The following is a 10,150-nucleotide window of genomic DNA, read 5'->3' as shown; positions in this document are numbered from 1 at the left end:
CACGCATACGCCCCAAAGTAGGCTGAGCATAGGCTTGACCTAAAACAACAACAACAACGACAAAACTTAAGCAAACAACTGCAGACAGTCTAAAAAGTTCTAAAGCAGCCTGTAGGCTACGAAATGATGATTTAGATTCGTTTTGTCCCTCTGGACCTCCGCAGAAAGCATGACCAAGCAGCGAGAGCCGTGCGCACACACACACACACACACAGCCAAATTTCAGCCACGCGCAAAAACACAAAAGGGGCTTTTAATACTTTCGCGATTTTCATAACGTGGAAGCTTCTGTCGCAACGTCTGGATGCTGGTGGACTTCTAGGTCTCAGTCGCTGCTTTTTGTTTTTTGAGTTTTTGTGGGGTGGATAAACAAAATGGATATAAGATACAAACTGCATATCTTTCAGTTTTGCCCTAATTCCACAAGACAGAGAAAGTAACGCTGATGGAGGGAAAGTGAGAGAGCATCTCACACACACACACACACACACACACACACACACACACACACACACACACACACACACACACTAACACACACACACACACACACACAGACACACACACAGACACACACACACACACACACACACACACACACACACACACACACACACACACACACGCACACACACACTGCCTGGAGGTATATTTGCATTAAACTCATCATGTGTACACACTGTCTATTGTGCTCCACCCTTGGACAGTCACGCAAGGGGGAGGAAAAACAACCCTCTCCTACCACGTCGACATCCAGTTTCTCTGGTGAGACGTCGTGTATTTAATCCTTTTGCTCCCCCCCCCCCCCCGCCACTTAAATTATGCCGTGGTTCCTGTTTGTTGGTTCAGTTGTCTTGGGTGAACTTGAGCCATTCGACGCACGGGCACAATCTCACTTAAAAGTGATTAAGGGCCCTGTCAACGGGCCTTGGTCAGAGTCCCCCCGGTGGTGGGAAGAAGAGTTACGCCCGTGTCAAAGTGAAGAAGCGTCCTTGGCGTTCGTTAAGTGACGTGTTTGTGTTTATACAAAAACACACAAACAGCATTTAAACTAATGAGCATCGGCTTTGTGCGTTGGTTGAATGACTCAAAAACATTTGAGGAAAGCTTGAAGGATCAACGAAAAAAAAAAAAGCCATTATTGTTTATTTGTATTTCTCTGCGGGGAAGTGAATTATTGTTCTTACTCAATTTGTATTAGTCTGTGACAGCTTTAAGCCCGTCGTTATTATTTATAGCCGGCCGCAATGCTGTAAAATATCCAATAAAAAGAAGCCAGAGGCCGGAGGGACGACACGGCTCGTCCAATCCAGGCTCCAAATCTCTAATGTTCCCCCTCTTATCAGTCTCGTTAACGCAGCGTCAGACTTTGCCGTGTCTTTGGCGCCAAAGACACGGCAACTACAAATACAGCGACGACGGAACACTGCGCGCCTTCGATGCCGACGCGAGGCTGCCTCCGACGGTTATTAAAGAGCAGCCGACAGGACGGCTTCCACACAAATACCATCATAATAGCGACTTCATACATATCCGGTCGGGGAAATTAAACAAGATGGCGCTCAAGCAACCTGCGAGACGCCGAATCAAAAGAAGGACGGGGGACGCGACTCGAAGCGGCGCCAGCTTCTAAAGCGGACGCTTCTTCGCGGGCGTTGACGGGGGCACGCCATCTCCTCCCACACGATCAAAGGAGCACGGCGCCTCCGCCCGAGGCCCCGTCCAGGAAAGGCACCTTTAACAAGTCCGATTAGCGCCCGAACCCGCGAAGGTTGCGTGATGCCTAAGCTCATCCACGTCCTGACCGTAGCGACGGTCCGCGGCTCAAGAGTACGTTCGTGTGTGTGTGTGTGTGTGTGTGTGTGTGTGTGTGTGTGTGTGTGTGTGTGTGTGTGTGTGTGTGTGTGTGTGAGAGAACCTGCATGAATTTAGCCGCCAGGGTTTCTGTTGGCCGCTCGCCAGCTGAGGCAGGGGATAAAGGGAGATTAAAGATATGGCTTCAGAGAAGCAGCCAGTGAGGGACTACAGAGGCACGCGTGTGAAGGGGGGAAGGCCGACCGAAGCGACTGAAGGTGGGCCGCGAGTCAGCAAGGTCCAAAGAAATCACAGGGGCTCCCGGTCATTCACTGATCTTTTTTCCGAACTTTACTGGGCCGTCCACAACATCTCCAAAAACACGGGCCTTTGGAAGGAGCACTTCGGCGAGGGCTTTTTCTCGCCATTGTTTTGTTTTGTTTTGTTTTGTTTTGTGCGTTTGCTGGTTTGCATGTTTTTATCCTATCAAAGCTCGCCTCATCAATGCCGTTGCATCAAACCTCGCCTGCAGCTTGTGCTTTGACATTGAAGCCATTGAGGCCTGTAGTTGCAAAATGCTTTCTGAAGTGGCCCATGAATTTTTGAGCGCTTCGCAGTTCGACAGAGCAACGCATGGAGCACAGAAATAGAGCATTGGTGTGTGTGCGTGTGTGTGTGTGTTGCGTGTGCGTGTGTGTGTGCATGTGTGCATGTAAGGTGAATAGGCATTCATTTTCTGGCATCTCCGAACGAGAATGACTTTGGTTCTGACGATGAATAAATTTAAATGACCTCACTTGCCAACTAAAATGCCCTCCCACCACAACATTTTAGGAGCTATACCAAAGCATACCCAAATCTTTTAGCAGAGGCATCCCAGAGGAAAGAGGAGCAGGGGGGGGTAAGACAACACCAGAAATCCATTCAATTATACACAGCATGTGAGCCTCAACCTCTCGCAGTGCGACTAAAGTAAGGAAGGAAAAAGTAAAAAAAGAAAAAAATAATAATAATAAAATAAAAAGTCTGCGTTGAAGACAATTTATTCAGACATCACAGCTTGTGGAGGGCACTTGGACTGGCGCCGTCGGCCAGCTCCTCCGTCAGCTACACGCCCATCATGTCATGGAGCCAGGGAAAAGTTTTTGGTCGTCGGGGCTTTGGGACGAGTCGCGAGTTTGCGGTTTAATCCGGGACAGGATGGCAAACCGACAGACGGGACGGACGGACGCGACAGACAGAACCCCCCCCGAGACTCCGGAAAAGCCTCAAAAATGGCCACCAAATAATAATGTGAGATAGGGGAAATTCACACTTATATACCACCACAATCCTGAATTGTAGGTGTCTTAGACATAGCTGGACAGACAGACAGACAGACAGACAGACAGACAGACAGACAGACAGACAGACAGACAGACAGACAGACAGACAGACAGACAGACAGAGATGTTGCGACGCCAACTATTCTAGCAGACAATGCAATTGTGTAGCCCCGGGATGTTATTGTGCAACGGCGACAGTCGCTCAGCACCGCGAGGCGTCCTCAGCCCGCCACCCAGACGATCCCACGGCGGGAAGCAGATGGATACGCGCGGCCTCCCTCGCTCTCTCCCTCTCGTTCACTCGCCCCGCTCCTCCGACGGCCTCCAACCGCATTCCCTCGCTGCGGCCAAAAACGTGACCAAACCAGGCGGAAAAAAAAAAAAAAAAAAAAGACCCCGCAGCTCCTTCGCTCGCGCCCAGATGCGTCCCCGGCCGGCGCCGGCGCCGCCGGACCGCCGGGAGGGCCCTTACCTTGGAAGAAGCTCTTGACGCGGAGGTAGGACACGGCCAGGCGCAGCACCGACAGCTTGTCCAGCTTGGAGATGACGTCCGGGGGGAAGGGCAGCAGGCTGGCCAGCCGGTCCAGCTCCGCGTTCAGCCGGTCCCGGTGCCGCTTGGACGGGTTGGTCTTCTCATTGGAGGAGGACGGTTTCCTGGTAGAGTAAATAGGGTTAGGGTGTTTGGAATGTGTGTGTGTTTGGAGTGTCAGTGTGTGTGTGTGGGTGGACTGGTGTTTGTCGCCGACGACTGGAGAAGGGAGAGAGCGCTCAAAAATTAATCGGGCGCGACGAAATCACCTGCCGGCGTTCGACACCAAATATTAATTGTGCATATGAGGGAGGCCCTAAAATGCCCGGTTGAAACCCGGGCCACCGGGGAGCGCGGGCTGGCGCTGCGCAGGGGGAAGGCCCGAGCTGATCCTCACCACGATGACTCAGTCGCTCTCGATGAAGTTTCCAGCTCCGGACAACTCCTCTACCGATGCTGTCGGCCCGGCAGTAAAATATTATGGCTCCACACAGTGAGCTCGAATCTGCACTCCTCCCGTATTCCCTTATTACACAACCGCTCGCTGACACGCTCACTCAGTTGAAGTTGCTCGGGACGCAACAGGCATCCAGGCTTCCCAGCGGAAAAAAACAAACAAACCCAAGGAATCATGTGTTCCGTGTGTACATGATTAATTTATCTTCATTTATTTGTACCGTACTCACCGTTGAACCATATTAGGCTCACAAATGAGCATCCACTACTTAATGTCATCTATTGTATCTTGTTTAGATAGATACAGTAAATGTTTACAAATATGTTTTTTTCTTATCCACACTTTTTTTGCAGCTTTTTACGTCTGAATTCTCCTCCACATACTAATAAAGTTTTATCATATCTTATTTTATTACAAGTACATTAGAGGTATAAAATACGTATACAATATGATACTTATAGAGTATTTTGTATATGCTTGTTTACTACCGGATAATGTGTTATACGGTAGTAAACAGATAACTTACGTATGAGGGTATGTTATAAAATAATAAGTAAATAAAATTTAAAAAAATACATAAAAATACATAAATGCATGGTTCTAAGAGAGCATATTATGAAAAAAACGATGTAAGTATCATGTTGTATGAAAGAGGCCATAATTTAAAATGTAACACCATGAATCCTAAATGTACAAATTGTCCTTATAATAAGTTTCTTATTTTTTCTCGTAGGGTTTGGTGGAAGCCTCTGCACTCCACGGGTTTGTCATCTGTTCACGAGGAAATCAGGCGCCCCGAACCGACCAGCTCTTCCTGGGATGACATGTCGCTCGGTATGACTTTCGAATTATTATAATTATTATTTATTATCTCCTTTATCTTCCTTTTTTTTTTTTCTCTTCAGAGAAACACAAAATACTCGCGGGCCTGTGTGTGGACATCTGTCTTTCTCGTTTATCAACTTAAAAACACATTCCCTTTCCCTGCGAAAATCATCCGATCCGCCCGGACGACGGAACTCCGGTATAAACTTGACGGTGGCTCTGGCTATTTCAAGTGAAACTCCACCGGTGGTATTTCATTCCTTTTAGTTTCTCTTAAAGTCCTTTTTTTCCCCCCCAATTTATTGGGTGTAAACACAGAATCGAAATCCATCTGGTGGGGTTGAATTATCTGCAGTTTTAACGCGTACTTCTTTGAACCAAGTATGATCCGCACACAGTCTATGTCTGGGAGGCATCCGATATCTCCGCCCGTGTGTGTGTGTGTGTGTGTGTGTGCGCGCGCGTGTGTGTGTGTGTGTGCGTGCGTTTTCTGGCTCTTCAGAGAGACCGAAAACTTTCTCGGGGACGCCAAGAATAAAAAAAAAAAACTAAAGTAAACACACTGTTTTCGAATCGTGTTTTCGGTGGCCTGTTCGTTAACCGTGGGTGATGTTGTTGCGCTGTGGATATCCAGACAGACGTGTGGATTCGAGGAGCGTAAATACCGATACGTTCGCTCTTGCTTTTCCGTCTCACGGACAGAGTTGACATGGCGTGGCAGGAATTATCCTTTAAGACCCTGAATGAATAGTTCATAAATGCCAAAAAGCCTTGTCAGACAAGTCCCAAAACCTTCCTGGGGATCTTACATAACCAACTAGTCGCTATTTACGAGGGCGCTTGACTTAACAACCCAAACAAAATAACAGAAAAAATAACCAAAGCCATCACCCCAAAAATAGCTGATAGTTATATGAACGTCGTAAGTATATCAACTAAAAACAAAACTGCACCCGAAACACAGGACCACAGCTTATTATTTATAATTTAGTGCCCCGATCTCACTCTACGAAGTTCCAATCCACATAATTAAAGACCATGTCAAAAACAAAGCAATTTAGAATTATGTCAACTTGCTTCCGAACCCCCAGACACGGGACCGCAGAAGTTTCAGTCCACGTCCACAGCAAAACAAAACAAAACAGGACAAAACATCACCGGGAGCGACCAGAATGAGGGGTGGGAAGGGATGCTTAACTGCTTTTGGATGGGCTTCCTCCTCTTCCTCCCTGCGTACATGCAGTCACCTGGAGGGATCATGCTGCTGCTGCTGCTGCTGCTGCTGCTGCCGCCGCGCTCCGTGCACTTAACAGGTGCGCTGCGGAGGAGAGGGACGTCAGCTTTTATCCCCCCCCTCGAACACATGGCGGGCACGGAGGGGGGGCACGCAATCACACCCACTCACTGGGACGTGGAGACGGATGTATCGCAAAAAAAATAAATGAATGTGAAGTTAATGGTGTGAAGTTAATGGTGGTAATTATAATAATAATCAACTCTAGCGAGGCAATGCACTTTACAAAAATATCAAATCATTAGTGTTTTAGTAAAAAATTGCCTTTTAAAAATATGAATCACACTTCAATAATTAAGGCAATGATAATGGAAAAAAAAACATGTGTTGGTTTTTTTCCCCCCGACAAAATATTACAAATCACATCATCGACTACGATTCAACAACGTTTTGACTCTCGCCGCCCGCGGAGAGCGCCCCGGAGAAGAGCGCTCGGAAAAGCTGCGGAACCCCCCCCCATCCCATCCCATCCCATCCCCTCCCCTCCCCACCCCGAACACAAAACGATTCCGACAAGTGACAGGAATCGTCCAACAAAAAAACAAACAAACAAACAAAGAAAGAAAGAAAGACACAAACAAAAAACAAACACAACACAAGAAACGGACGAACCCGGACTCACCAAGACGCAGCGTGGCCGTCAGTTACTTCCAGTATGGGTCATTCACTTTCCAACAGAAAATAAGCTGCGGCGCGTCCGGCGAGGGCTCCGGTGCGCGCCCTGGGCGGCGGTGACAAGCGGGACGCCGGTGATTAACCGTGATAATTGCAGTCACAACAACAACAACAACAACAACAATAGCAACAACGACAACAATAAGAATAATAATAATAATAGCAATAATAATAATAATAATAATAATAATAATAATAATTCCGAATCAAGGGAGACGGAGCCGGCTCGAGCTGCAGCGTCGCGGGCTCGCGGCAGATGTGCGTGATGCTTTATACCTTCACTTCCTCGCGCTTCAGGTGGCGGATTCCACGCAATGACATCTCGAGCCCTTCGCACGCAACTCTGCCCTGCCTCGCCAAACACGCGGCGGGGGCGCGCCCCCCCCCCCCCGCACGCACGCACACACACACACACACACACGCACGCACACACACACACACACACACACACACACACGTAAACACACGCAGACGCGTGAGCGCGCGTCGCCGAGGGGGCGGAGTCACACGCGACTGGGGGGGGGGGTTAAGAAGACAGTACAAATTGGCGATGAAAGGGGTTGGTTCCTCGTTCAAGAGTCGGCTTCGACGAGTCGCTCGGTCATAAAAAAATAATAATAAAAATAATAAAAGTAATAATAAAAAAAAAAAAAAAATAATAATAATAATAATAATAATAAAGAGGCGTTCGATTTTTTTTTTTTTTTTTTTAGCGATGAAAGGTTGGTTCCTCGTTCAAGAGTCGGCTTCGACGAGTCGCTCGGTCATAAAAAAAAAAATAATAAAAATAATAAAAAGAATAATAATAATAATAAAAAAAGAGGCGTTCGATTTTTTTTTTTCTTCCTCGTCCCCCCCCGGTTCGATTCCGTCGGCGGAGCGGGGGCGAGGAAGAGGAGGGGGAGGAGGAGGGAAGAGGAGGAGGAGGAGGAAGAGGAGGGGGAGGAGGAGGAGGAGGGGGAAGAGGAGGGAAGAGGAGGGGGAGGAGGAAGAGGAGGGGGAGGAGGAGGGAAGAGGAGGAGGAGGAGGAAGAGGAGGGGGAGGAGGAGGAGGAGGAGGGGGAAGAGGAGGGAAGAGGAGGGGGAGGAGGAGGGAAGAGGAGGGGGAGGAGGAGGAGGGGGAAGAGGAGGGAAGAGGAGGGGGAGGAGGAGGGAAGAGGAGGGGGAGGAGGAGGAGGAGTCGGAGTCGGAAGAGGCGGTTGAGCCGGGAACGGAGTTCTCACGAGAATCACTCAATTACGGTGCACGTATGTCGCTCAAGCGGAGAAAGCAACGACAACAAACAACAACAACAACAACAACAACAACAACAACAACAAAAGCCAAACTATTTTATTCCCTCAAAATAATATTTATTTCCGCGTGGGGAAATACAAAGCGCGGACCCACGATGAAAATACAAAAATGACACACAAAAAAAAACAAACCCCAAAACAACCGAAAAACACTTTGGCGAGGTGTCATTACGTCACATTCGGTGCGAATCACGCCAGATCCCTCGCCCCTTTATTCGCCGTGGACGTTCGCTCTTACACGTCGGCGACTGTTTTCTGAGCGTGCGGGTTCAAGAGTCGCTCGCCGCCGGAGTGACTCCCGACTCCCGAGTCATTACAACAACAACAACAACAACAACAAAAAAAAGACGCGTTCGCCGCGGACGAATCATTCGCGAGTTTCGCGTCGCGGGGACAACGTCGGTGGGAGAAGACCCCCCCCCCCCCCCCCGCCCCCGGTGGAGACGCCGCGTCTGGATAATTCTCCGGCGTTCCCCGACGGACTGACGCGGGACTCGCGGGGCGGTTGTTTATTCAGCGGATACTCGGCGTCCAGATGAGTTCGGCGCGTTCGAGCGCCTGCGTCGCGCTTATTTGCGGGGGAACGACGTGGCTGGTGTTTCGGTCCGAGGGTGATTTCGGGGGCGCAGTGGGGTTTGGGTTGTTTTTTTTTTTTTTTTAAACACCCGGTTCACGCCCGTTTCTTGTTTTTTTTTTTGTTGTTTTGTTTTTCTAGTCGATTCGAAGACGTGTTTTAGTATTTGAGACATGTCTACCGGGTGCACTCGCCTTTACATGGGGTGTCTGCGTTTGATCCCGCGTCTGAACCGGGACCAAAAAGGTAAACGGGGAATGTTTTGTTTTTGTTTTGCTGGCGTGGCAGACGCCCGTTCAAAGGCTCACATTTATTTCTTATTATTATTTTTATCTTTGGGGGTTTGTTTGGTATTTACATTCACCAGAATAAATATGATCTCGCGTCGTGTGCCTCTTGTCACCCGAACCCCGATACCGCGTGGACGCAGTCCGGCCCCGCTCCGCTCAAGCGTGGGAACCGGCGCGCCCCCCCCCCCCCCAGCTCTACGGGAGCCGCGGGAGTACACAATACAATTGCCATAACAATAATGGGATTGTTATTATTATCATTATTGTTATTTACACTACTATGAATGAATGGGTTCATAAATAAATAGTTCATGATGATAATTATACTAATAATCAATTATAGCCGAGGCAATCACAATGCATTTTAGAAATATCAAATTATTAGTGTTTTAGTAAAAAAAACAAAAACTTACACTATTATTATTATTAATAGATTCGAGTAGATAGATCATTTCAGTGATAAAATAAATATTGGTGTCACAGGAACTCATATCAGAATAAATAGCCAATCACAGTAAGTAATAAAAATACAAACAAGTGCATTTATTTATTTCATTTAAAAAAAACAACAACTTTTAAATCTAAATGAACAAATAGACTACCTGCTGTAAAATCAGCGTCCTCACAAAAACATGTTAAGTCTGCCTTATGAATGTGGACTGACAGGACTGAGGAGAACTCCCATCGTCTGGGAGATTCAGGCAAAACAACAACAACAACGACGACGACGACGACAATCTACCGAAAAGAAGCATTTTGATCAATGATCAGCAGAACAACAAAGAATAACAAATATTGATACTTACCAAGATACGACATTCAAGATGACTACATGAATAGAATTGGAGTGAGATTTTCAAAACTATATACAGCATACTTAATAATGTCATATCTATATTTCCAAGTATGTTAAATTTCTCAAAAAATGACATCTTAACATGCCAATGCCAGAATTGACTTCTGGTAGTGAGTCAGTAAAAAGTGGAAAGTACCATACGACCTCAATTGGTAAAATGTTTTCATGACAGGTTTGTTGGATGTGGATCTTTATAAAGTGGTCACTCAAAGCTTAATCGAGAGAGGTAATATTTAT

The 10,150-nt window shown here is 47.4% G+C and overlaps 1 protein-coding gene across 1 annotated transcript in view; it reads right to left on the bottom strand.

The window, feature by feature from the left end:
* Positions 1-7,196, bottom strand: part of ahrra (aryl-hydrocarbon receptor repressor a) — a 62,825-nt gene extending 55,629 nt beyond the window's left edge. The window contains exons 1-4 of the mRNA XM_080019958.1: positions 7,176-7,196; positions 6,847-6,945; positions 6,129-6,248; positions 3,592-3,773 (exon numbers count right to left, since the gene is read on the bottom strand). Of these exons, the coding sequence (XP_079876084.1) occupies positions 3,592-3,773; positions 6,129-6,190 (244 nt within the window). The 5' untranslated portion in view covers positions 6,191-6,248; positions 6,847-6,945; positions 7,176-7,196. The remainder of the gene's footprint in view (positions 1-3,591; positions 3,774-6,128; positions 6,249-6,846; positions 6,946-7,175) is intronic.
* Positions 7,197-10,150: the final 2,954 nt, after the last annotated feature.

This window comes from Zeus faber, assembly GCF_960531495.2.
Source record: "Zeus faber genome assembly, chromosome: 19".
In the NCBI taxonomy this organism is placed as follows: domain Eukaryota; kingdom Metazoa; phylum Chordata; class Actinopteri; order Zeiformes; family Zeidae; genus Zeus; species Zeus faber.
The sequence above is the reverse complement of the archived record's forward strand: the minus strand, read 5'-3'. Positions and strand labels throughout refer to the sequence as shown.